Below are 27,863 nucleotides of genomic sequence, written 5' to 3'. Positions count from 1 at the left end.
AGACTTGAAAAACCGAATACTTACATAACCAGGCGGAGTCGATGTATACACTTTGCAATCACTAAAAACTGAACAAAGGGAACAAGGTTAAAGGGGATAAAAACATGAGTTAGTGTGAGATGTAAAAGATGCTGATTATATTTTAGTTCTAAATCACTATGCTAACTATTTTATGCATGTTGAAAAAGTTTTCTTGACAAGGTAATTAATTTTACTAAAACAAAAACAATACACATACCATCTAGACCTCTTGAGTTCATCTTATAATACAAATATTTTCTGTGCTTCACAGCTTTCTTCAGATGCTGCACTTCCTTTGGAAAAACAACAGTTCTCCCCCCAAGTGAGAGATGTAAGTTTTAGAAGTTTTTTTTCTTTTTAAAAAACCATGTGCAGTGCTCACTTCCATGTATCTCACTCAGAACTGCAGAAGGCAATTGTCTCAACAAAAGATCCCCAGAACTAGAATTTTCTCTTTATATACAACAGTATTAGTTCAGAGAGTTCATTCATGCTAAATAAAGCTAAGATTCACTACTTTTTTAATGGCCATGCTAACCTTTTCTACTTTCTTTCCATTCCCAATATCGAGACTATTCTTCAAAATAATGTTTCTATGCAGTACAACTCCTTAAAAACACATTTGCTTATTCTTCTTAAACTTTGAATATGCCTGTACCTTTCAAGCCTGTTCTGGTAACTGATCAGTCATAGTCACACCCACCACCAGGAGTCAGTGTCTCATCTTTCTGTGGATTTACGATTAATTTATTTTGATTTTCTTTTTTGGATTATAGGCAGTAATTGCATCTAATGGAAGGCTGACTCCAAAGTTTGAATATATTCAGAAACTCAGGGAAAGCAGGTGAGGATTTTATCCTTTTATTTTTTTAATACTGTGCATGCACTTGGCTCCTTTCTATTTCATGTTGTTGCAGCTATTATAAGTGTTTTTCAATCTGACATTGGAAGATAAAACAAATACTGTGTATAAGTCTTTATAGTGTAACGCTTACGGCCAACAGGCACTGTGTAACAGCCGGCTTACCAGAGCAGGTGACGTCACCGCCCTTCCCTGTAATAGCAGGACTACAGCTACTGGGCTGTAGAGAGAGCTCTCTTTGGCTCACTGGGCTGGGTCCCTGTTGAGTGACGCGGGAGTCCCAGGTTCGAGCCCCCGACGGTGGGGGGCCAACCTAATGCGGCAAGGGCGCCCGCCTGAACCCCCGTTGCGTTACAATACTTTTTACAAAATTTGTGCATCTTATCACTGAGCAAAAATTGTATTTTTAACGCAAACTTTGTAATCTTGTGCAGAAAAGTTAAAAGAAATTCTGAGAAAGAGAACAGGTTGAGGGAGGGAAGTTAATACACTTAATTTACTTTCTTGTCAGTTATTACCTTGATGTAATAATTATTACAGTAGTGCAGTGTTTAACATAGTAATAAAAACAAGATACAAAAAGTAAAGAAAATGCTCTCTACTAATAATGAATAAAACAAACATACAGCGCAAGATATTATATCATAATTGCTTGATATTATTTGTTTGTACATGCAGTAACTTGATTTATAGGGGGAAAACAATGCTTTTTAAGTAACCAGTACTCATTTTCATTTAAAGACCTACTGTCAATAATTACTAACATTATTTCTGAAATAACTAGCAATTGTAACAAAAATATTACTATGGAAATGCTTGTTTTGCAAGCTGCAGAACCATGCCTAATTCTCCCCATAAGGTATTAAGTTCCATATCTGTGAATTCACCATTTGCTAAAACCTCTAGATACCTAAGCCTCGGGATACCGAGGTTTTACTGTACTCAGAAAAGACATAAAACAAGTAATACAACTGTTTTTAGATGTTTAGAAATTAATGCTAGAAGCCTAAGGAACAAATTCCAAATGCTCTAAACAAGAAAATTCCATGAGCAACTGTATTAACATGTAATTATTACCCTATAAGAATAACTGAGATGTGACTAGAGGAGGATGATGGGTGTGTACTGTATATCATACTGTCACAGTTTTTTAGAACAAATACACATCATAGACAGGGAGGACTATATGTACAGAGGTGGGTATTAAAAACGCAACATGCTATTGCTTCCAATAGTCATTGTTGGATTTTTACAAATCTTAGTATATCACGCAATAATCTGCAAATAGTGCGGTGGCTCTGTGGCTAAGGATCTGTGCCTATTGCTGGAAGGTTGCCGGTTCAAATCCTGCGGGTGGCAGAGGAATCCTCCGTTGGGCCCCTGAGCAAGGCCCTTAACACCAACTGCTCCAGGGGTGCCGTATAAATGGCTGACCCTGCGCTCTGACCCCAAGCTTCTCTCCCTGTCAGTGTGTCTCATTGAGAGCAAGTTGGGGTATGTGAAAAGACAAATTCCTAATACAATAAATTGTATATTGCCAATAAAGTGGTCTTAAAAAAAATCTTAAACAGCTGAAACAAGAGGATACAGTCATTTTAAGATGCATATTTGTTAAACTGAAAAAGACATTTTAAGTCCTTGATAGTCTGTTAATGTAGACAATCTATTGCAGTTACGGACACAAGAGTAGTGTGTGAACAGATCAGGAAGGAATTTCTTTTGCAAATTTAAGACACTCTTATTTTTTTTTTTTGTCTAACAAGCGGTGAAGTTGGTACACAAAAAAACAGGATCAACAGAGAAAAAGGTGGCTAAACTTCAAAAACAAAAATGAAATGTACTGTATGTTGATTTCAATTAATAAATTACAAAAATGTGTTGTTAAATGGAAAAAACAGGAAAGGAACTCTCTAAAGACTGTAAATAAGATCAGGATTTGAAGATAGAATATTGAGTTTTACTGTAGGTGCAGGTGGGAAAAGATATTAGAATTGCCAAGACCTAGAAAAACAAAGCTTTTGTAGTACAACAACAGTAAAAGAACTGGGGCCTCATTGGATTTTCCGTCTTGCTAGATTATATCAGCTGTCATATAGGATGGGAAGTGCATTCACAGTTTAGAGCATGAAAATCTGTATAGCCAGGCAGAACAGAGATTTCTGTATGTGCAATCAGCAGCCCTACGGCAACCAGGAAACAGGTTGGGATCTGGCCAGTGGTCAGGGCTGGGCTCAGGTTTGGAATTTGAACGCAAGCATAGTCCCAGGCAGTGTAATTTGCAGAGAGGCTGCAAGAAGCACTAGAGAAAGAAGAAGAGGACAGGATGAGGCTTAAATATCCAGTGCTGATGGGGTAATTACCTGTTAATTGGGGGCAGGTGGCACGGATAGCTTGTCTGATCATGTTCTCATGGCACTGGGAGGTATTTGAGTCCACGTGCGTATGCAGCCAGTTGCTATGGAGTCTAGGGGCTGTGAGCTCTTGCTTGCCACACAAGTGTTACACAAATTACTTGCCATTACATTAACATAACTTTACATTTACTGCTAATGCTATGGAAATGATAGTCGAAGCTAAATGGAGAATTTTTACAAAATAATAGCATTTTTAGATATAGCCGAGATGGTCTTAAGAATGGAAAGTCTTATTTGACTTCATTTTCTAGAACTTTTTTAAAAGCAACAAGGACAGTGACATATCTTCAGTTCTCCAGAAGGCTTTTTGAAGGGTTACTCGTGAAAAATGACACTCAAATTTGAAGCTATAAGATTCAAGATGGTGGCATTTCATTCCTAGGGTGCCTTCTGTATTCTTCTGCATGATCTCTCTGTGGTTGCCCAGGCTTTTCCCAGATGCTCTGGTTTTCTCCCACCAGCCAGAGATATGTCCAGGTTTAGTAGTAAATCAAGTCTGTCTGTTTTTGTCCTGCAAATGTCTGGCATCCAGTCCAGGATATATTCTGTGTGTTTGCTAGGCTAAGTTCCTGCTTACTGCTACCGTGTATTGGGGAAAAAAAAACAATTGACTTGCATTTATTAAAGGGAAATGTTTAATAAATGTCAGGCTTTCAGTTAAATATTTTCACCTCACCAGACCTCACTGTCTTTCTGCCTCTTTATATATCTGCCTGGTTGTATGAATTCAGAGTAGACTGGGGGAGATACAGGTAGGATTGTTACTAAGCTAAGCATATTAATTCTCCTGTTATACCAGCCCTAGATATTAATCTAATAAGATCAGTAGTTTTATTTTTCCTCCAGTGCCTCAATATGTAAGCCTTTCTTGTGTTTTAGTGCCACATCTCCCACAGAATAGCCAATTGTATCCCGTTTACAGAAAATAGTATGGACATGGAAAGCATAGTGGCAATCCATAAACCCACCTTCCTTTGTCTCAGGTAGTTTTTGGATGTTTGACTTCCTACTATGATTTGAACCAAATTATTGATAGTGAAATCTTGGTTTTGCAAGTTATCTGCCTTCCATGTTGATATATATATGTGTGAATGCTTTTGTTCCTTGATTCATCTTAAAAGTACAATTAAATGGCTCTCATAGCTAAAGGTTTATAAGCCTGGAGTGTCCATGTCTTTTCTATTCATAAGAACTATTCATAAAAAGTCTATAAAAGTACATTTAGAACTCTCTTTGGAAGAAAAACTACCCTCTTCTTCCTTCTTCCTTATAGAAAAGATAGTGAAAGAATCAATAAACCACATGCTGTTCGCTAAAAGCTTAATTAAATACTTATGTGATTAAAGGCATTGCAAAATTAAATCAGATGAGTGCTTACTGTATACTGTTTCTATCTTTGCGATTCAAGCTAACATTTGGCCCAAGCTGTGAGAATATTGCTGATTTGGAAGCTGGATATTCAAGAAATACAATTCCTAACTGATAGAATCCAATACAACAAAATGTTCTTTTTGTTACAAAGTGTCTAGAAAGCTTTTTCTTTTTTGATTAGATGTGTTTGGTTTTTTCCATTTTACATGGCAATATGTTTAGTTTGAGTGAATAAAAGAAATGGCCACTTTAATTCTTTATTGGTATTCATTAACAGTTTTCCATTAAAATCACAGATGCAACAGTTGGCATTCCCGGCTACTGTATATTATTCACTCATTCATTAAAAGTAAAATAATTGGCACTATATTCAAAACAGCCAGACCCTTAAATAGTGTTTGATCCCTACAAGGATTTAAATACCTAAGCTTTTAGAATAAATAATATTTATTTGTCTATAGAATATATAAATATATTTAGAAGTGCCTGTTATTTGTAAAACCATATTAATTTGATAATTGAATCATGTCTAGTTTCTAGAAATTTCATTTATCCTACTAGCTTGTAGGTACAATTTCTTGTGAGTTATTTCCTTTAAAACTCATAGCCTAAAACATATTTGTGATATTCTTGTGAATGTGAAAGAAAGTGAAAAGGAAAGTACACTCTCTTAAAAGAGAGTGCAACACTATTTGTATTATTTGGGGTTAGAAAGAATCAGCTTTGGTGAGTACATTTGAAACCACAATAAAAGTAACATGTACATAGTAACTTGTAAAACCAACAATTTACATCACAAAATAGACTACATTTCCAGGTATGCGCAGCACCATATTCAGAGCGAGGCAACAAAACTTCTAGTGACAGCCCTATTACATCTCTTTTAATCCAGTAGAAATATTGCTCTTGATTTCGACACGGTTTTCCTGGCAAATACAACTTGTTAACTCTGCATGCGGAACAAATTAGAACATTTCTGCGGTGAAATGTCTGCTCCACAACCTTTACCTTATTTGCTTGTACATTACATCAGTCATTACTAGTGAGCAGTAAGGGGCCGCATCACGTCACAATTCGTTGAACTCTCATTCTTGCTGGTGGTGAGACCATGGGTTTGCGACAACATAGCGACTTTTAGTACTTTCACAAAGTTCACTATTTTGTGCTTAATTTGAAATTTGTAAAAGTTTTATACCGTCAATTAGTTTATTTTTTGTTATTGTTAAATTGTTACCAAGTAACAATAACTTACTTAATAACCAATAACTGGTCTGAGAAATTGGGACTGCAGTTCCCCTTTAAAATTCTATTCTTTTATGTATTAAGACATATCTGACCTTCACCAAGTCCTCACAAAGTCCCAGCAGTAGATATATCTAACCTCGAGTGACAAATAAGACACATAAGTGTCATTATGTACTGTACTAAATAAAACAATCACCCAACACTCAGAAGTCTTGTGTGAAAAAGTAAGTGTTCCCTTACTGCTTCCATGTCAGTTAAGAAGTATTTAGAATTAAGTGCTGCTACACAAGTGCACATGATTAGTTGATCATAAGGAAGTGCTTCCACCTGTATATAAAGTAAGAAACTTTGTGAGTTTGGTCTGGAGCACTCAGGTTTGTTGTAACACATCATGCCTTTGTCAAAAGATATCTGTGAAGGTCTCAGAGAAAGAATCGTTGCTGCTCACCTGTCTGGGAAGGATTATAAAGCCATTTCCAAATAATATGAAGTCCACCATTCCAAAGTGAGAAAGAATTTACTAATGGAAGAAGTTCGAGACAGTTGTCAATGTACCCAGGAGTATTATTGGAGAAGATGCCAATGTTGATGTCTGTGATCGTATGAATTTACTGCTGATAAATTATTTTTTTTATTTTAGAGAACATGCACAGATTCTCAAAATGGGTGGTAAACGGAGAGTGCTGTTGCTAGGATCTGGATATGTATCTGGGCCAGTCATCGAGTACCTCACTAGAGATTCAGGCACACAAGTAACAGTAGGTAAGGGCTGTGTTGCATCCTTGCAGGATAACAATTATAATGAACTTTGCTGTAAAACTCATTGGTTCCTTCAAAGATTAACTTTAAGATCATAGTTGATATGTTTTAGATTTGCATATATCAGTAATAAGAATATACAGCACTGTACTTGGTACGAAATGTGCTCATGTTTTTTTAAAATAAGTTGCATCACAATTTAGAAATTCTCCTGTGCAGTTTTTTAGTGTTAATGCTCTGGTTAATTTAGATTTACCAGCCAATTTGTCAGAGAATCATCATGACTTAAATCTGTTCCATGTTCACTTGATCATTATATGTTTTTCTCTTTCTAATCAGCATCTGTGATGAAAGATCAGGCTGAAGAGCTAGCTCACAAGTATCCTAACACCATCCCTGTTATGCTGAATGTGTCCAATCAGGAGAACCGTCTTAATTCTCTTATTAAAGACCATGATCTAGTCATCAGGTATTTACATCACAGTACAAAAAATCTTTTTTTGTTCAAATTGGTGTTAACTGTTAACGAATATTCAAAACATGTAGAATCTAGTTGTTTTGTTTTCAGAACTCAAGAAAAATGTACACATGTAATTGCAGTTTATCTAATTGAGGAGTATGGTTCCTTCAGTTAATTATTAGAATTGTTTATCAGCTTCTCCAGTATCTGTTATCATTTTTAAGAATCTGATTTTTTTTATTGTCCTTGGTATCAGACTTCTGTTATTTCAAGATCTGAAACTTTTGTTGTCATTAAGTTTAATCGACTCATTCTTCTCGTACAATTTTCTGATTTTTCTTTGGCGCCTGGTGAATATTTTTCTTTCTGTTAACAGTTTGCTGCCTTATTCATTTCACCCCATGGTTGCAAAACATTGTATCAATAATAAAGTGAACATGGTCACAGCAAGTTACCTCTCTCCAGCCATGAAAGAACTTCAGAAAAGGTAAGTTCCAGCAGGTCTGCTGTTTATTCACAATTCAAGCTTTCCATACAGTGGTAACATGGGAGTCTTCCATTTCAATTGGCATACTTGATAAATAAGGTTCATAACATTAATTGATTTTAATTATAGTTGTAAAATGTTTAATGTGCTTAAATAATCCTAAACCATTAATTAAATCAATGCTGTCTAAAGTTACAAAAACATCTTGTATTTACTTTAGTATTCATTAATAGTAATTAAGATGTGCAAATCAGAAAGTATCTCCTGTTATGCATAATATATGCAGTAATGCTACTTCTTTTCCAGTGACATTTATACAGATAAGTATTTTACTTGAACAATTCAGGTGAAGTATCTTCCTCAAGGGTACAACAGCTGTGTCTCACTTGGGATTCAAACCCACAGCCATCCTGTTATAAGTCCAGTGCCCTAACCACTGCTCTATACTGTTGCCCTGAATAGGTTAATGATTTGATGGGAAACTAATCATTGCAGTCTCATTAGCTTGTTAGTCCATGTTAACTTTTTATACATTCCTTATTGTCCATAGTGCAGAAGACGCTGGCATAACTATTGTGAATGAAATGGGTCTAGATCCTGGCATTGATCACATGTTGGCAATGGACTGCATCAATCAGGCAACAGCAGATGGATGCACTGTACGTATATTTGTGTGTAAATAATAGCAGTATGCTAACACCTTTTACACTTATCACCTTCTGGAATTTTGTGTGCTTTTTTTCAACCTAGCACTACTCAGAGATGGACTCAGAGATAATGTCATTTATTCATTTCTTAAATCCATATATGTAAATAAATTAGCAGTTTCACATGTTTATATTGGTGGGCATTACCGGAACAGTTCAGTTGCAGCACAGAGGCTTGCGCTTCTAACCGTTATATTGTGAAGTGCTTTAGCATTATATATTATATGTTCTGTCATATGTTCTTCAATAGTTAAAGTGTGTACATTTTCAATAAACAGGGCATTATGAATGTGTTCTGTGTAGTTACCTTCATCTGTGCCACTTAATTTGTGATTCAACACTAGTTTAGGGACAACATAAGTATATTTTTATATTTTATAAAATAAATATTTTTTGCAATATTTCCAACCAGTATCATATGACACCATTGCAATTAAATTTGCTATTCAACATTCTTCAATTTGATAGGCTTTCTAAAATCCTATCAGTTTTTGTTCATTTTTGGTTATTATTACCGTTAAGTATTACTGATTAAATAATTATGGAGGTTCTGAAGCTTAATTTACATCTTTCGCTTCTTCCAATTTTTTTTATAGATTGTATTATTCTGAGATTCAACAGCTTGAGATACCATGTGTTTGTGAGGATGGCATCATTTGTGCTTTTTTTCCCTTTTTGACCTGGTGGATTAATTTTGCTAAAACCCAACACTGTCTCCCACCCGACGTTCCATTGTTTCAAAAACAATGAGAGAGATGCCTCTCAAGATGTGTTATGATCACACATTTTCACAGTGCCTACTGAACGAGGTGGGATGTGAATGCTGTCTTTGTATCATGTAGGGATAATGTGGGTGAAATTCAGCACGCACTTGGCACTGAGCGAGTAAAAAGACAGTCGGGCTGTCAATAATATTACAGTAATTCTTCTCTTGCAGAAGTGTGTACTTTTAAATTTAGGGCAGTGTGGAAAAGCTATTGATGTGCAGTCTTTAATGAGGGAAAAAGCTTATTTTCTTTCACACTGTGACTTCAGGTGGAATCCTACGTATCTTTCTGTGGAGGACTTCCTGCCCCAGAGTGCTCCGACAACCCATTGCGCTACAAGTTCAGCTGGAGTCCTTATGGGGTCCTGCTGAACACCATCAGTCCTGCTACCTTTTTGAAAGATGGAAAGGTAGGCAACTTCTTAATGTGTGCCATTTGTAACTTAAACGTCCTTAAATTAAAAGAAATACGTGTTAATTTCTTTATTTTATACAGTAGGTTCTCGACATCTGCAAAATTAACATTCACAGATTTGCTTATTCACAATTCTATCTGGCAGAAGGGCTCTTGCATAGAAGAAGAGCAAACTGAGCTGAAGATTATTAATCGCAACTTCCAAATTAGTAGCACAGCAGTCTAGGTACCTGAGACTAATCGAGTAGTGACTGAGCCTCTTCTGGATACCTGGCCATGTACCCACAACCCAGCATCTGCATCTTAACCTGGTCTTGTTTACATATTGTACAGAAACCTTCAGGTTCCTTGTCTGCTTTGTGGGCAATGACAGGCTGGCGATGACTTTACAGGTTTTATTGCCTGTTTTATTACAGTGTATTGCCGATAAGCATGGAGTCAGAGAAAGAAAGTGCAAGCTGGACGGAGATGAGGATTCATGTAGTTTTTCATCTGGTCACTATAGATTTGTAATGCTATTTAAATTAACCTCAAGCCAATGCATTAGTACTTTAATTAGCATATAAAGGAGGGTTACTTATGTCTTTTAACCATAAATACTGCTGTATATACCTTGGTACATGACACAACTGTATAGAGATGGACTTGGTTATATGCAACTTGGGCAATTTGCGACAGTTGACTGCAAGGTTCCCTTGTGCATATCGAGACTCTACTCTATATTTCTTCATTGTGATGTGTTTTTGCTGCTAAGCAGAGGAAAGAGTAGTGGTTCTTCTTTGTAAGCATCAAGCTTAGTATACATTAGATTTCTGTTGTCACTTGTAATTGATCTTAACTAGAGCTCATGTTCCTGGATATTGAGTGGGGTCTCATAAGCATCAAGACTTCTCCAGCAAAAATAATCTTCCCATCAGGCATTTATATAAATGTTGTTTGAGTTAAAGATCATGATACACTTCTTTCATCACAGGCATGGATGTGCTCTGCAAAAAGTGCTCAGCAAAAAGTGCAGTCACTGAATGTGCATAATACTGCATACTTACACACCGAAATCTGACACATGCCATTTCTCTGTGTCTTTGTCCCATGTGTTCAGGTGATCAACGTTCCTCCAGGAGGAGCTCTGTTGGACTCTGTTACTCCATTGGATTTCTTCCCAGGCTTTAATCTAGAGGGGTTCCCCAACAGGGACAGCACTAAGTATGTTGAACCTTATGGCATCCAGTCAGCTCAAACAGTGATAAGGGGGACGTTGAGATTCAAGGTACGTTGCAGTCTTTTGTTGTTGTTGCTTGGCAATACTAAAGGGTATATTAAGTAGTATTAAGTATTATATTTTAAAGACCTAAAAGAGACTTCCATAAATCCATAAAAAGTTCCATAATTTTGAAAATCGTGTCCTCAGAAAGTATTTTCAATAGCTGTATTCAGTATTCAGACCTTGATAAATATTGTGCTGTCATCTTGAAGCTTATACATCTATGCAGTGCTCATCCTTTCTGTTTCAACAGGGGTTCTCCAATGCTATGAGTGGGCTTCTCAAGTTGGGTCTGATAAACACAGAGCCCTGTCCAATGCTGAACACTGGGAGTGCTCCAGTTACATGGGTAGGTCTTGAGAAAACAGTGAAAGTACTTTGAAAGTAACTCATCTCTTCATACCAATCTGTCTGTACACTTAGTGTGATTGACAACCCACAGGTGAATTGCCACAAAATGGATGATCCTGTTACAGGTTCTGCCCTTTGACTGTTTCATCAGAATGACACATCTTTATAATCATATAAACTCTTCCTATAGTTGATTATCATTATTGAAAAATCACTATTGAAATTGAGATTTCTTCAGCTGACTTTGTCTAGGTAAAATATACTAAAATGGAAAAGATATAATTTAATTAGAAATTGAATTGTTTCTGAATGATTGAATTGTGTAAACAAAGCACTGTGTATTACTTTTGAATATTTTGTAAAAGTATGTAAAATTCAAAACGTATCTGAAGAGTTCTTCTTTCTCACACAGTTCTCTCTTTAGTCTATTACCAATTGTGGTAAACTGTAAATATTTTAATAATCAAAGGTTTGCCCAGAGATTAGCTAGAATACTAAGTTATGAGTATCCTTGGTGCTGCCTAAATTGCTTTCTTAATGGTGTCCCGCAGAAAGAACTTCTATGCCATCTTGTTGGAATTTCACCATCAGTCAGCATGGATGAATTTAAAGAGGCCGTCTACAACAAAATTGGGAAAGATGATTACAGGATGCAGACACTGAACTGGTCAGGAATTTTTAATGTAAATCTCCCTCATCATTTAATAACTGAAATATCAAGTATTTTATGTAAAACCTGATAATTGTATTCTTGCTAGGTTTGACATGTTAAGTGAGCATCCTGTTCCAAAGGCAGATACTGTGCTAGATGCACTGGCAAAACACCTGGAAGCAAAGCTCTCATTTGGTATGTGCAAAAGAATAACCTGATTTACTTTTTTTAATACTGAAGTCCGGCAATAGAATTTCTAAGTATAATGTATGCATTCATCATCCATTTTCTGTATCTAATTAGTCCAATACATGTTCACAGTGAGCCACAGCCTAACTCATCAGACAGTGAATGCAAGGCAGCATATATTGTGAACAGGACACCTGTCCATCACAAGGTACACACACACGAGCACTCATTCACACATTCATATGGGGGACAATTTAGAAGTATTTGGATTGTTGGAGGAAACGTAGCACATGAAGAACACAAACATGGCCTCAAGGAGAACATATAAACTCCCCACAGAAGGTGAACATGTAAACGCCCCACCACTTTGCTGCCAAGTGTAATGTAACATAACATTAATAAGTAATGAAGTAAAGAGTTTCCATTTTGTAAAAACATTTTTTTCTAATGAGTGATCTTTTTTCTTTTTTTTAGAGAAGGATGAAAGTGATATGATCATTTTACGAAATGATGTGGGCATAAGACACTCCACTGGAGAATTAGAAACCAAGCATATCAGTCTGGTCGTATATGGAAATTCTAAGGGATACTCTGCGATGGCTAAAACTGTGGGCTATCCTGCAGCGATTGCTGCAAAGATGGTGCTGGATGGTGAGAATTTATAGACTGCATCTGTTTTTTTAGCAAAGTGAAAAAAGTAATAATTTGATTAGAATATATACTGTAGGAAGTACTGTACAATGAGCTACAGAAATTCATCTCTAATACTTTTCCTTGTTTTTCAGGAGAAATTCAGACAAAAGGACTAGTTCTTCCCTTAACCAAAAACATCTATGGACCTCTATTAAATCACCTTCAAGCTGAAGGAATAAAATTTACGACAACAAGCTCATTTTCAAATTAGGCAAATACTGTCCTGTACAGTATATAGGTAATGCATGTTTGCTATACTGAGTGAAAAACATTTTAATTTTATTTTTTTCCCAAAAGGAATATGTATTTTTGAGTGATGCAAGTCCTTTTAGAAGTAAAGTGCATTTACGACAATCAGTGTTACACACTTTGTATGATGAATGCAGAAATCCTTTAGCCTCAGTTATTTCAAGTAATAGGATACTGTACAGCAGGTGTAGTGATTTGGTGAATTTACAGTTTGCTTTTTTTATTAAAATATGTATGTACTGTACCAATGACCAAAAAAGGGATCTTAACCTACTGTAATTTTAAACCCCGAAGCACACATATACAGTAAGCATTAACTGTAGCATTAATGTGATTCAGCTTTCTTAGTTTTTCTGTAGTCTTGCACCTACTGTACCCCTAAAGTGGACATTGCACTATAGGCCAGTAACATTGACTGTAATGTTTTCATTCATTTAATAAGTGATGTTAACAGTTTTTTTTGGATTTTAATCATATATTATGAAACTTGGCCAATAAAAAATGAAAATGAAGCTTTTATTTTCTTTTTTCTCTGAATAGTCAAGAAAAATTAGGAAACCAAAAGCTTTTCATGGACTTCCTGCTCACTTGTTTTCGCAGTGTGAATGAACTGTAAGAAAAGTAAGGGCAGTCTAGAATGAAACTTGCCATTCACAAAATGGTTTTTGAAGAAGAGTGGTTAGTGGTATGAGCAGTTTTACTCTAAGAAGGTGATTACTGCAACATATGAAGTGCAAATCTGAAGCAGGTGGCAGTACAATGAAACCTACCAAGTCTGACCAGCAAAATGGACATCCACGTTAATCATATTGCCACCAAAGGATCCAAGTTCGTAGTTAATTGGACAAATTTTTGTAAAGGAGAATTTTGTGGCGCAAGGTGATTAGCAGTAAGAGAAGAAAATGCCACTCACTAGATCCTCCTGGGTTATACAGAAATACTTTCGGACTGTACTCGAATGGTATTAAGAGAATGATGTTTATCAGGTTTGAAGCAGATTGGTCAAATTGATTTGTCACAAAAAGAGTATTGCTGCAGCCTGTGAAATGCAGTTTGAGGGAGGTCCAGTTTTGATTAAACCTGTTAAGTTTCAAGTCAGTTACTGCTGTGGTTCTCAATTCAATGATAGGTTGAATAATGTAAACTGTTGGTTAGCCAGACATTTAGAATTTATGTAGGAAATCCATATGGCCATCAGTTTATGGACACTGGAATGATACAAAAGTTAGGAGTTAATTAGCCAACAATTTTTGAAGAAAAGCAGGTAGTGTTAAATGTCATATTCAGCTGATGACCTGGTGTGGCTTTATAATGACTGCAACCTGTGAAGTGAAGGTCTGAACATGTCTGCAAGTGATTAAACCTATCAAGTATCGAGTCAATCAGTTATGTCGTTGCCAAGATAATGAGACATGTTATGACATTTTATGAGCAAAGTGTTGGTCATATCTTCATTAGGGTACATACACAAACTTCATTACTCCATATATTAACTCTTATTATTTTGAAACCACAGGAATTAATATTATGAGCAGAACTTGAAGAATAGGAAATGCTGGTTAGTTGGCCTTTTTAGTTTATGCAGGAATGCTATATTCACACAGTATATATTCATCCTATTAGTATTTTGTTTTTTTGGAGTTAATTGGCCACTTGGAAGCCCAACAACAAAAAATGTCTTACAATTACAATAGATTACCATCCTTTTGAGTCATAAAATAGATAATGCAGGTGAAACTATGTTCCCTGTGTTTTAAAGTAATTTGTAACAGATAATGAGTAATGACATTTTGTGGTACTTCTACAATTAAGTAGAAGATAGCTGGCAATGAAGTTCTATCTGAAGGACAGCTTTGTGTTGTTTGTTTTGACTAAATAACAAAGATTAATTTTGTTAACCAGATTTGTATTTTCCAGTATTAAAATGTATTAAACTGTCTGCAAGACTAAAACCTGTAAAATATCTGGTGTTCTGTATAGAAGCAATCGGTCCATTTAAAATATGTATTTTTTTGTGTGATCAATTTATAGAAGGTGTACTATTAAATATTAAACTATAGCTGTATTTTTATTAAATTAAAACAACCTAAGTATCCAGATTGTTGTAACAGAACCATTTTCCTAAGATGATTTGGCAGAAACTGTTTTTCCTCACTCCGTAGTAGAAGAGCAACAGTGACTTAAAGTAGACAGTGATCATGTAAATTTGAATGTGTATGTATCTTTTTAGAATGTAATAAAAATGTTGTCTTCCGATATAAATTATTTGTAAAAACCACTGTAGGAAATGGGGGGGAAAAATCAATTTTCCCTTAAACATGTCCAATTTTGTTTTCTAGCTTGACAATGGAAAAAAAATATTCTTATGATCCTGTCTGGTTTCCTTGTGTGTTGTACATAAAACTGAATTTTCATAATTTTAGAGGGAAACGGATATTATTGCTAGATTATTTCTTTATACCTGTTTTTAGCTATTTCAGATATATTCATAAATATTTGATTGTGCTACCATTTTCTTAAGGGGTGGTACTTAACAATTCCAAAGACGTCAGTGAAGTAATAGAACATTCGGCTTCAAGGTGGATTTTTGTCTGAATTTCTTTCAAAGTTATTGCAGATATTACATTAAAGCTTGAATGAAGGTCTCAGTAATTTTTAGATGGCAGAGCGTTTTCCAGTCTATGTAGAGATGGTTCTAGCCTGCAGAAATTTATAGAGCATATTGCACAGATGGGAAATTTGAATATTTAAAATACATTTTCAAATTTAGATTTGTATTATATAAATACTGTACTGCATACAATTGTTTTGAAACTGAATTTTCTAGAATAACATCACCATTATACTATAGAATATTAAATTTGTATGTGACTGGGTTTTCTCATCCTTTGCATGTGTAATATTACAGTGTTAATACATGTTGTTTGTAATTATTTGTCAAATGTGTGCTCTTCTAAGGTAATTGAACACCATTACAATTAAATGTACAATAGTTTATAGTTTCAGTTCCTGTGATTGCATCTACATGTATGTTGTTTGCTGAAAGTAATATTGAGGTCTAGTACTAAACATTGTTTAGAGTGTTTGGAGTTAAATCCAGAATAACGTAAGTGGGGAATTATTCAATAGAAAGCAGAACATTTGTAAATTTATCAGAATAGTGTACAGATGAGTGATGCTTGCTAAATTAAGAGTTTAAATCTCATGGCTTTAAAGAAGAAAAAAATACTTTTCCATGTAATTATGTTTAAGATAAATGTGTTGAACTACCTATGATGTTCAAGACATTGTCTGGATACTTGACCTATTTTTGCTCAGAAAAAAATGAGCACCGTCTTAGGAGTCTGAGACTGGATTAAAAAGTGGGAATTAATTAGAGTGACCCTTTTTCTCTGAGGATTATTTTATCTTAATTTAGACATTTCTGTTTTGAAATTGTGTAATCTACCATCTTTGTTTGATTAAGATAATTTTGAGTACTATATATTCTTAATTTATTGTAGTTTCCTAAATAAAGCCATATTTAGCCATTAAAAAAGGTAATCTTCAAATAATTACTCTAGTCTTGTACTAAAGTGGATATTTTGGACAAAGAATTTGAACCACTTAACATTTTCTTTCAAAGAAATTATACAATTTTCATATTTAGTATACTGAATTTTTGTGACCTTTTCAGTACACATAAAGTAAAAATATCTGTTACATTTCTCAAATCTTTCAGTTTCCTGCAACTGAATTCTCGTAGTTCAAGATCATACTGAATATAAACATTTGTTATACGTTATATACAATATGGAAGAATTTTTGATGAATGAGACACAACTGTGTTACAATTGTTACAGTAGGCATTTTGCATTATCGCAGAAAACAGTTAATCTAAAAAAGCATACCCTTTTTAATTGCATATCTTAGAAAATGCATCAAGTGGGTGGTGCAGTTACTGTTCCCTTATTTTTTGTAAATTATGTATTTATGCCAATTTGGCTACAACAGCTGCAGGTTTGTGAGAAACCTTCACTGCAGTGCTGTGGTGATGACAATCTAAAATGCTATCAGTTACATTTCACATTATTTTCCGATGTTGGTAAATTACTTTATTAATCTGAAAATACTTCTGTAAATCATCAACTTTGCTTATTTTGTACCAGATAATGATAATTTTAACTAAGATGCTGCTGTTTTTCCAAAATCAGTGTTTTAAGCACATAGTTCACCAGAACTGTTTTTTTCTCGTTGAGGAATTATACAAAATTTTAATTTTAGCAAATGAATATACAAATAAGTAAGTATCAAAGACTAATGGAACAATTTTTTGCATTAAAAAACAAACTTATCTGTTGTGCTTTCTACTAAAAGTATAACTTAATTATATATATACTCAGCATCAAAATAAACAATAGTATACTGTATGCATGTATGTTTTAGAAAAAATACAGTATATGGATTTAGGTTATTCATGCTTTTGACTCACTTTGAATAACTGACTATAATATACTTGTATGACTTTGTTACATTAGCACTAAATTACCTCAACAATGACAGATTTGATTGAGCACAGACGATACAGTGATTTAACATGTTGAATGTCAAGCCTGGTGATAATCAAGAAAAAAATATACTTATTTTTATTGAGAGAACAATGCTTCATGCCATTTGGTGTTGTAAAATAAGACTTCAGGAGGAGATTAAATAGTATTCTCCCATTTCTGCTTCTCACATATACTCACCTGCTGTCCACAACTCTGTGTGCATCTTTTCTAGCACTCTGCGGTTTGGTCTTGTCAACGTCTGACAACTCTCACACATTGTGTTGCTAGTTTTTCCATGAAAAACTTGCTAAAACAGGAGAAAGTAATCCAGTTCACTTGAATTGCATTCCATTGTCCATTTCATCCACTTTATTCTCTGTAATATCCAGACTCGATCAAACAGAACTTGAGTCTCCATCATACTTACAGTACATGCTTCACCCCCATGCTATGGCACTATTCTCCGACCAGTTCCTGCGAAACTTTGTATATTTGATCCAACTTAATCAAACAAAGCTTGCACTCCATCAGCTCTGTCACTGAAGTAAACTGAATTGCAGTTTTGGGTTTCCTTTAATCCTTTTTGAGGGTTTCGACAGCTTTGACCTTAACGTCAGATCAAACAAATAGGTGAGTTATCCCCAAAGACTTACATATTAAGTAATCTTTCCCTGTGTATTTGTCATAATTATTTTGTTGTATTTAGCATTTGACTTACAGTACATTAACTACTAATGGCATTTAGAAGCAGTGTGCCTGGTGGACTCAGCAGTAATAAAACTAAGACCCCTTTAACAATGAATTAGAATTTTGCACAGACAGCTCTGATGGACGTCAGTGAATGTGGCACAGCTTTCTTTCAATTCACTCTAATTTTAGTACCACAAGGCAGATGTTATGAAGGCCACTGATTGCATAAGACAGTATTTGTAAGACACTGCATTTTGACACTGAGTTGCTACATGTTGAATCTTATCTGCATAAATAATTGCACCATGAGTTCATACCACAATGACTTTAAATGTCCTTATTTATTGTCGGTTTACCATGATGTCAAACAATAGATTGAAAAAAATTCATCAGAACTTGAACAGATGCCTTGTTTGTCCCTATGCTAATTCTAGAACTAATATCTCTCTAGTACAATTAAAATTGTTAATATTCCATGCTTAAATTTAAAGTTAATATAGCAAAAATACAGAACACTGGAATATCAGAAATATTAAACCATTACCTTTACCAATCATTTCACTAAACTATTAGAACAAAAGCAGTCATACATTTTAAAATGACTAGAAAACCAACTCTGTAGTAAAATATAAAAAATTCTAGAAGTATAAATAGAAATTTGGTCCGTAGGTTTGGTCACTATAATGCTATTTACATTACATATTAGATTATTATTCAATTTTCCTACTTAATTCATAATCGACGTAATTTTGCTAAGAACGTAATTTTATTTACATCTACCTGTATATGGAAAACAAAATTCTGCTGAAAATTTGTGGTTTCTACAAAAAATATATACTAATATGTCATTAAAAAAGACATTTTCTTTTATCCCTTTGAAGCAAAGTTGCTGCCAATAAATATGAGGTTATAGAATATGCTAGAATTAAAAGAAGGGCATTTAGGCAGAGCAAGACTACAAGCATTTTTTTCAACACAAAAAAACAATGGAATTAGTTTGAGCAGTATAAAATCAATTAAAATTACAAGAAGAATTACATAAAGGCACACATTACTTGATTGTATTATGTCCAGCAACAGAGTCATGTCAATTAAAGATGGAAAGTAAAGGGTTTAACAAAAAAGGCAAAATTCTTAAGAAAGTCATTACACAAAGTACTGGTTTCAACAGATGTGGCATTGTAACAAGAATCTACACCAAGGATTCCAGGCTCTCTGCAGCATTGTTGGAATCTACCAGAACTGTGCCATTGTTATCTGCAGAAAGTATTGTTCTCTCGTCTTCCCTTGTGCTCACAAGACTAAGAATAGATTTGTAGAGGAATTGGTAGTGATCCTGCAAGAGAAGACCTGTACTTTAAAGACATGAAATAATCTATATTTCACGCTGTACATACAGATTACCTTTTTTTAAAAAAAGCTCAAAATGTTTGCAATTAGTAATGTTACAAATTCCATATGGTACACAATTCTATACACTGATCCCTTCATGAGTTTCTTGTTATCATCAGATTTACTATGTCTTATTTTACCACAACCCGTCTTTTGTAAGAGCTAAAATTCATCTCCTTTAATCACCCAGAAAAGCTTTTTAATTAACTGATTCCCAATTGCTAAGCATTCCTTAATTAACAGTTTAAATGTAGTTTAACCCAAACTAAAATACTGTTTATTTTTTTGTATGCATTTTGTGGTTACTTACAATGTCTGTGAAGACCCCTGGCCTCATTAGGTTGATCATCTTTGCCACCTGATAGACATCGATGGAGTTTTCACTCTCCAGCTGATGGACGAGAGCGGTCAGAGCACAGAATGTTCCAGCCGTTACTCCCCCGTGCCTGTTAAATCACAGGCACTGTGTCAAGACTACAACTTTGTCTCCAAGGTAATCAACTTATTGAGAAAGAAAACAGGAATTTGGAGAAAAACAACACACAAGGTCAACAGCTCAGAGTTAAAGCAATCGCCTTTTCCCACCCACTATTAACTTTTGTTCTAGCTTTTCTAAAGATCCTTTTTGCAAGGAATGGATTTTTTTTTAAAGGTACATCACTTTTGTTGAATGTTTCAGGGATGTTAAAAAGCATCTGACTGGGATGTAGCATTCAGAATTCCACTTCAGTCGATATTTGCAAGTGAGGAGTCAATGGGACTTCAACTTCTGCTTCTTGAGTATATGTGTAAGATTATCTAAGATTACAAACAACGGCCGGTCAGTTTAATCATTTTACAGAATCCTCTTCTATTTTGATTGTAATGCAAAATGCACAATGTATTTCAAAAGGACTAAGGTACTGACCTTTATACCGGCCTCACGACCTTAGAATTGTTTTAATGCACTTATAGAAAAAAGAGGAATATTATCTTACTCATCATGCACAATCATGGGGCCATCTCGAGAAGCTGCTTCCTCTTTGATAATGTTTATCAACTCAAAGGTTTTGCTGATAGAACTATCAGGATTTGGCCATTTTGGAGATCTATACTGTCTCACTTCCAGGACATAGTCATCCTAAAAAAGGAAAAGGAAATACAGTGTATTTTGGCAAAATAAAGTAAAATAAAGAACATATGGGATCTTGCTTAACTTCATTTTAGAATGTGAAATTTTGATTTCATCAAAATTTCATATGACACACATTGCAGATGGCATTACGACTAGCTTGTTAAAATTAACAGATGTGTGCTCTGTTGGTGTGTGTTGAATGTTTAATGATTTAGATTTTCTCACTTTCTGTTGCAAACTGGATTTTGTTCTACAACTGTAAATGAAAGCATTTAGCACCAACTTAGAAATGGAAAGAAAAAATAATACACCATGATATTCCTTTCTGTTTTTTATTTAATTATACACAGCTTTTAATGAAAAGTCTGTGAATGATACAACAATAAGAAAATAAATATAATATGGACAAGAACATACATTCAACATAAGACCATATTTTATCACTATTAAGTAGACTATCAATAATAAGATACAATGGTATGTTAATATATAAATGGATGATAATTGATTTCTGTAGTTGTGTGATATATATCTTGCTTATATGAGAATATACAATGAAAAATACAGCTTGGAACACAAGGAGGAAACAATAGTTCATAATGTGAGCAGTAGTCAGCTATTCATCCATAGCCAGATCCATCCAGATTACTTGACCACTCAGCTATTAGAAAGGTTGAGAGAAATTGCTTCAGAGCATTTAAATCAAATATACTGTGGCTTTCCTGGGCTTTACAGCTACTCTGGTCTGGAAATATTTTATCTACATTGTTAATATGGAAGGAGGAAAATTAGAAAAAGTAGTTAAAAACATGCTGTAATAACGAAAGGATAAAATGAAATCCATGTTTTTTTTGTTGATCTTGTTAGTATGATCATGTTATCACATACCTGTGTAGCCTCCAAGATGAAGTCCTGCACAACAAGTTTCTCCTCATTGGAAAGGCATATGTGATCCTCACCAGTCAAAGTAACCGTGAATGTTTCACATACGATTGATTTTTCTTTGCTTGGCCAGTATACACAATTCTCATCTACCTAATAAGCACAAAAGTGACATTAGGAAGTTAGAACATAAGTTGGTCAACCTTATGATATTATTATTTATTATGTTTTTTTTTAATGATACTGTATAAGAAATGACATACAGTATGTAAAAATGATAGAAATCCAAATGTCTCACCAAGCCTTGGTTATCTGGAAGCATGACAATAATCTGTGCATTGTGATCCCATATCATTTTCCAGAAATCCTTGGTAGTGTTTGGAAGTGGGTTTTGAGTAACAATGAACTCGGTGCTCTGGTGATAGCCCTAAAACCAGATCAATTAGAGTGTTTCAAAATCAACCCTTGACACTCTTCTCTGAATATGAGATTTCATTTATAGTATACGTACCATGATATAGGAGGCATTGATGTAATCTGTTACATCACCTGTTACAGAAGAGAGGCAAACTCTGGACCTCTCAACTAAAAGGAAAATACATAAGATAATTTAGTTATTTTGTTTCATGTGTTTGTGCTTGTATTTTATATTTGCTTTCATTAGAATGGACAGTACAACTTTAGAATTCATACCCACACATTTAATCTTAAACTAATATGAAATACGACACCTGAAGAAGGCTCCACGGCCGAAACGTTGTGTTCTCTTTCTTCTTTTTTTCAGCATGGAATAAACCTATTACTTGTTCCTTTGTAGCCTACGCATGCTGACGCAGCTTCCCACCTGAACTAATATGAAATATGTATGGCTTACCAGGAATCAGAGATGAACTCCTGTTCTTTTCCCTGTTACATTGTTTCAGTGCTGTAGAATAATCACATTGCTTGGCATTGGACTGGGTTATTAACTGCAGAGGCACAGGGAACAGAAGATATGAGATGAAAATATCAGTAAAATGAGCACATTAATTTTCGTAAGACAACACCATCAAATATACGACTTAAGTCTTTCATATGAGCCCAGTTAATTAGTTTTTTAAATCACTTGTTTGCTTGTTATATACCAAATGAAGCCTTTAATACACTCACATTGGAGAGGGGAAGTAAAAAACAAAACAGTCAATATCTTTTACACTCTTGATTATGTTGCAAAAGTTAAGAAGATATTTGTAATTAATGTACCCTGTACTGAAAATGGTTAAGGAATGGACCTGATTTTTGGTCAATTTGATGGTATATCTGTTCGTGTGATCCATCCAAGCATTTCTAAATTGCTTTATCCAGCACAAAGTTTAGGAGAAATTCCATGCCTAAACATGAAAGCAACTTGCAGAAGCAGGGATCCATCCTGGACAGGATGCCAGTCCATCGCAGGGTACACACAGACACAAACATGTACAGAACACACCCAAACCAGGCCCAGTTTTTACAAAAGACAAATGCCTAATAATCGAACAGTATGTTTTTGGACTGTGGGAGGAAACTGAAGCATCTGGAGGAAACCCACGCAAACACAGGGAAATCATACAAACTCCATGCTGACAGTACCCCAGCAATTGAAACCTGGAACCCAGCGCAGCAAGGCAGCAATTTTAAACACTTTGCCACCGTGCTGTGTTCATGTGATCTTTCTATAAAATGATTCAATCTTTTTCTTCTTCTCTTCTTCTTAAATAAAAACATGGATTTCTAAAGAAGCTTAGCATTTTAGGACATCTCTCTAGATATATTCTATGAGAAGTATATAATTTTTCATAGGGGCCAATGTACACTTTGTAGGTAATCATAGATAAAAGCGTTTTAGTCTGCTAAACAAATAATACAACCCCCTTTTTAATATAACATACCTCTTTCATTATATAGTGACTCCATGAGTATTTATTTCAATACCAATTCCTATGAGGATGTATATACACAATATAAAGATTCTAGTCTTACCTTGAACTGCTTCTCCAATCTTGTTTTTCCAGATGGACCTGGGGTTAAGATGGCATTCACATAGCTATGAATGTGACTGACTGGAACCTCTGTTTCTTTACTGAGAATGGCCTCTACCAGAGCATCATGAATGAAGACATATTGTTCCTGGTTTGAAAGAGAACATGTTTTGTAAATATTATAAGAAGGCAAGCTTCACAACGTGTTATCTACAGTATGAACTTACTGTTGATGAACAAAAGTAAAATAAACAAACAAGTATGTCTGCAGTATTTTGTGCGCAGTGCTTACTCAATTGAAATTTGATCTTCAGTAGTGAGAATGGCCTAGTGTGTAGTATGTATCTTAAATCCTGGGTACTGTAAGGTAACAGAGCAAGGCAGCAGACCTTTTCCTCAATTAACTGTGCTATGGCTAAGAAGACTTATGTAAATAACCATACAAAAGGCATGACTTTTGGTTCCCCTGCCTATGTGTCACTTCAGCAAGCTTCAACACTTTTAAGAAGAGTACCTGATGTTAAAAAAGAGAGGAAGTGCAATTCAATGTACAAGAATATGGTCAGCCAAAGGCAATCATATCTGGAAAAGGTCACTACACACTTCAACACTAGAAGGAGAAACCTGTGTCCATAAAAAATCACCAGGAGCTGCAGGAAATACAGAATGTGTGGACAAGAGTTAATGAAGGACTAGACCTCAATATTTCTGTAAGTATTATGGTCTGGGATATATTCTGATGGCATAGGGCAGATCTTTTTATCAATATGTATGGTGTGCTTACTGCTGTAGCATACTGAAGTGTCACTGTAGCCCAGGTGCACTCAGCAGAGCTCACCACCTATCAGTATAATAATGGTATATTACAGGATGGCAGCAGCAATGTACCCTGAAACAGAAGTCTGAAGGCATGGCTCTCAGAATATGAGAAGGACCTCTGCCAACTCCCTAGTCCACCCACAGTCCCTGAATCTCCAACCCAGTGAGAAGAACATGTGGGATGTTCTGCAATATCAGATGCAGGACTACAGGACAGATGCACAACCAACATCCCAGACAGGACTGCATCATTGGCTTTCTGATGCAATGCAATGATGTCTGGAAATGCCTTAAAGAAATCAATGCCCAGTGCTCTGCAGTGATCTAGTTACAGTAATTGTAACTAGAGGTAGACTAAGCCATTATCTCTAATTGTTTGGTAGAGATGAGTGTCAATACTGTGTGTATATGTTATTATATAAATGTTGCATAACTCATGAATTAAGACAGAAAGTATAACATTGGTTTATTAAATACTGTGCTTGTCATATTATCATAACAGCTACTATTGTAACTTCTGATTTTGTTTAAACTGCAGGTGCAAAACTGTCAACTGTGGTTTGTGTGATTAAACTGCTCTGTTAGCATGTTTCAAACTTTGGCCTGAACATTGTTGCAAACCTGTTTCACAAACAGGTGGCAGCCATCCTTAACTACCATACTTCTGTAAGCCTTAAATTCAAATAAGCAATGATTTTATTATAATATATTTTCTAAACTATAGGGATAATAACCTACAAATCATTCATAATTTACCATCAAGGGAAATTTTAAATTTAATGCTTTAACACCAGTGCTGAAACTGAACCTGAATATAGTGGAAAACATAAGGTTTTTAAATGTTTGATGGAAAGCTTTAACAGCTTTTTAAAAATATATTCCTTTTCAAAAATCACACAAATGTGATTCACGGCATATCTTACCTCAGTCTGCACTAAGTAGTTTCTCTGTGTTCGTATGTGTTTCAGGAACCCTAGGATGTTCACTGAGCCTTGTGCTTTTATCTGTTGTAACATGCTGTCCAGCACAATGTAAGTGCCAGTCCTCCCAACACCAGCACTGCAAAGCAAGAGAATTACTATCCATTAATGAAGCCCTTTAGCCTATTCCTCCCACAACAACGTCAGCATCATAACGGAGAATGCCACCCACATACAGTACAACAAAGTCGTTTAAAACTGTTGGCTGATGATTAGAGTACTTATTCCTGAAATAATTGGATTTTTGTCTTCAATTTCTTTTATTTATGTTCTAACACTTCAATATCTATAATCCATTCAAATAATATTTTCCACAGCCACTCTTTCCAGGTTTATGGCTAAAAACAAATATTGGATATACAGTAGAATAATTGCTCATCAGATACCTGCAGTGCACCACTACAGGCCCCATATCACTTGTCCTTGCTTGTGAAGACTTTTGCACAAATGTCAGCACAGGCAGAGTGTAGTCAGGAACCCCCATGTCAGGCCACTGTGTGTAGTGGTACTGAACAACTGTGCGCTCATTGTATCTCCCTTTCTGAGATCCCTGAGGGAAACAACACAGCGAACCTTTTTATTTTTGCTTTACTGAACAATTCTGTCAACTGCACTTTTATATTTTAGTTTATTAATGACATACTGTAAAATCACAATCATATCTGATTGCTATCACTACTTTTACATGAAAATATAAACCACATCTGTTTAAAAAAAAGGTGTGGAACAAATGCTTTCTGTCATGCCTTCACACTGAGCTTTTATAAGCTTAAAAAATATCATTATTAAAAATAAGATAGTCTTCACGTAAACAAACCTTTTTGATTTTCATGTTTCTCACAGTAAAATATCTCATGGTGTAATATGCCAGGACTTTTGTGCTCTTCAATGACACCAGAAAGCAACCATACTCTTCATTATTTTCTAAAGGCCAGTACTGGTCACATTTTCTCTACAACACACAATAAAACAAACAATGTCAGTCTTATTTCTACAAAGAAAGTGAAAAATCAAAACAGTTAAATACCTAGCAAACAGAAACACAAGATTCTTTATTTCTTAAATTAAATTTTAAAAATCACTATCTTTTTCAGGTGCATTGTATTTATTTTTTCTCGTTGGTCACACAGGGATTAATTAAATTGGGTGTCTATGACATTAAAAATGTCCATTGATTTGCCGTGATGTGTAAAAAAGCTGGACAATTAAAAATATGTAACATTTTTTCAGACCTGTATGTGTGTTAACTGTTGTATGTATGAAAATGACCAATTGCCTGTGTAATTCAGTGTTGTGTTATTAATCAGTTTGTTTATTGTTGCAGGTTAATGGTTTTCATGGGTGAATATTTAATACCTCTCCTTTGTTTTCTGTTCAAAGATCTGCTGGATTGGAGGTGATTATTGTATATTCGTAAAGAATCCTATATACACACATAATATCTGTAGTGTGATTTCAATGCAATTATAAGAGAACAATAATAAATCAGAACAATAATCCTATGTCATGTCAGGCTGAACAGTGGGCACCAGACACCAGCAGTTTAAACCAAGATCTCCGTTTTAGTATTGTTCTGATTACAGTACCTAAATATCTCAACAGCTTTAGGTTGTTCCCAATAATGTTTTATTGGTTTTATATTTTAGACCATGGAATTTTAAACATTTATGGATGGAGGAACTCTTTACAAGAATCTTACTCAGTAAAGACCCCCTAATGTACACGTAAAATCAACCTGAAGTTGTAGTTATCATATCACAGTTAACAAATAATTATACACTATTAAAAAAAGAAAAGCAGATCAGCAGCACTGTAAGTGCACCTAGAGCAAATCCCCTGTGTAAGAGTGTATTTTACATACAACCAGGATTTTGTTAAACGTTATTTTATTAAATTACAAATTTAAAAGTGGGGAAGAACGTTTGTTTTGATTTAATTTTTGTCTGGTTTTCAGATAAAAAAAAACATTTTCTCTTTTCCCATCATGTTTCTATTATAACATACATTACAACTTGTAATTGAAAACAACATTTTATACATTTTTATTACGAACTTTAAAAAAATATTTTTTTTCTGAGAGGCACCAAGCCTTTTTTTCATTTAAACTTTAATCTCCAACTGACATCTAGTGCAGAAATAAAGCATAAAAATAAATAATAAAACCTAACTATTTTGAACAAGACATTGAAAAACACTCACCCGTCCTTTCTCAACTAGGTTTGTGATCATAACTATCACTCCGACATTATGTTCCCATATCATTCTCCAGAAATCTTCAGCAGTTGATTTAAGAGGTCCCTGTGCTGCAATATATGCTTTTGCTTTATTAAATCCCTGTCAAAATATAATTAATCATACACAGGTCAATACAAATGCATTGGGGTTACTTTAATTAACCATACAGTATACGCAAACATCTTTCTATTGGATTTCAGTGTTACAATAAATTTAGTGTAGCTGTACTGTACTCTTTGAAAGTCAAATGTTCTTCCATTATATTTTAATTTATTTTAATTTAATTAAAAAATAATTTTTAATTTCCCCACACAGGAACTACA

General features: G+C 34.7%; 2 protein-coding genes across 7 annotated transcripts in view; one reads left to right on the top strand and one right to left on the bottom strand.

Moving 5' to 3' along the window:
• The window catches only part of aass (aminoadipate-semialdehyde synthase), a 28,304-nt gene extending 14,890 nt beyond the window's left edge, over nucleotides 1-13,414 (top strand). For both annotated transcript variants that reach the window (XM_088645113.1, XM_088645114.1), the window contains exons 12-24: nucleotides 293-352; nucleotides 798-865; nucleotides 6,554-6,675; nucleotides 7,012-7,141; nucleotides 7,509-7,619; nucleotides 8,170-8,278; nucleotides 9,362-9,502; nucleotides 10,607-10,774; nucleotides 11,022-11,117; nucleotides 11,671-11,786; nucleotides 11,878-11,966; nucleotides 12,435-12,611; nucleotides 12,746-13,414. In XM_088645113.1, the coding sequence (XP_088501239.1) occupies nucleotides 293-352; nucleotides 798-865; nucleotides 6,554-6,675; nucleotides 7,012-7,141; nucleotides 7,509-7,619; nucleotides 8,170-8,278; nucleotides 9,362-9,502; nucleotides 10,607-10,774; nucleotides 11,022-11,117; nucleotides 11,671-11,786; nucleotides 11,878-11,966; nucleotides 12,435-12,611; nucleotides 12,746-12,864 (1,506 nt within the window). In that variant the 3' untranslated portion in view covers nucleotides 12,865-13,414. The remainder of the gene's footprint in view (nucleotides 1-292; nucleotides 353-797; nucleotides 866-6,553; nucleotides 6,676-7,011; nucleotides 7,142-7,508; nucleotides 7,620-8,169; nucleotides 8,279-9,361; nucleotides 9,503-10,606; nucleotides 10,775-11,021; nucleotides 11,118-11,670; nucleotides 11,787-11,877; nucleotides 11,967-12,434; nucleotides 12,612-12,745) is intronic.
• Nucleotides 13,415-18,443: 5,029 nt separating this feature from the next.
• LOC148655029 (receptor-type tyrosine-protein phosphatase zeta-like) overlaps nucleotides 18,444-27,863 on the bottom strand; it is an 89,856-nt gene continuing 80,436 nt past the window's right edge. For all 5 annotated transcript variants that reach the window (XM_088645107.1, XM_088645108.1, XM_088645110.1 and 2 more), the window contains 12 exons: nucleotides 27,505-27,639; nucleotides 26,123-26,257; nucleotides 25,692-25,855; nucleotides 25,249-25,384; nucleotides 23,508-23,654; nucleotides 22,384-22,477; nucleotides 22,021-22,094; nucleotides 21,808-21,936; nucleotides 21,516-21,662; nucleotides 20,491-20,633; nucleotides 19,824-19,959; nucleotides 18,444-19,457 (listed from right to left, as the gene is read on the bottom strand). In XM_088645107.1, the coding sequence (XP_088501233.1) occupies nucleotides 19,314-19,457; nucleotides 19,824-19,959; nucleotides 20,491-20,633; nucleotides 21,516-21,662; nucleotides 21,808-21,936; nucleotides 22,021-22,094; nucleotides 22,384-22,477; nucleotides 23,508-23,654; nucleotides 25,249-25,384; nucleotides 25,692-25,855; nucleotides 26,123-26,257; nucleotides 27,505-27,639 (1,584 nt within the window). In that variant the 3' untranslated portion in view covers nucleotides 18,444-19,313. The remainder of the gene's footprint in view (nucleotides 19,458-19,823; nucleotides 19,960-20,490; nucleotides 20,634-21,515; nucleotides 21,663-21,807; nucleotides 21,937-22,020; nucleotides 22,095-22,383; nucleotides 22,478-23,507; nucleotides 23,655-25,248; nucleotides 25,385-25,691; nucleotides 25,856-26,122; nucleotides 26,258-27,504; nucleotides 27,640-27,863) is intronic.

The sequence above is a fragment of the Lepisosteus platostomus genome, chromosome 9, assembly GCF_059453375.1.
Source record: "Lepisosteus platostomus isolate fLepPlt1 chromosome 9, fLepPlt1.hap1, whole genome shotgun sequence".
NCBI lineage: Eukaryota > Metazoa > Chordata > Actinopteri > Semionotiformes > Lepisosteidae > Lepisosteus > Lepisosteus platostomus.
This window is presented reverse-complemented; position numbering and strand designations above follow the sequence as displayed.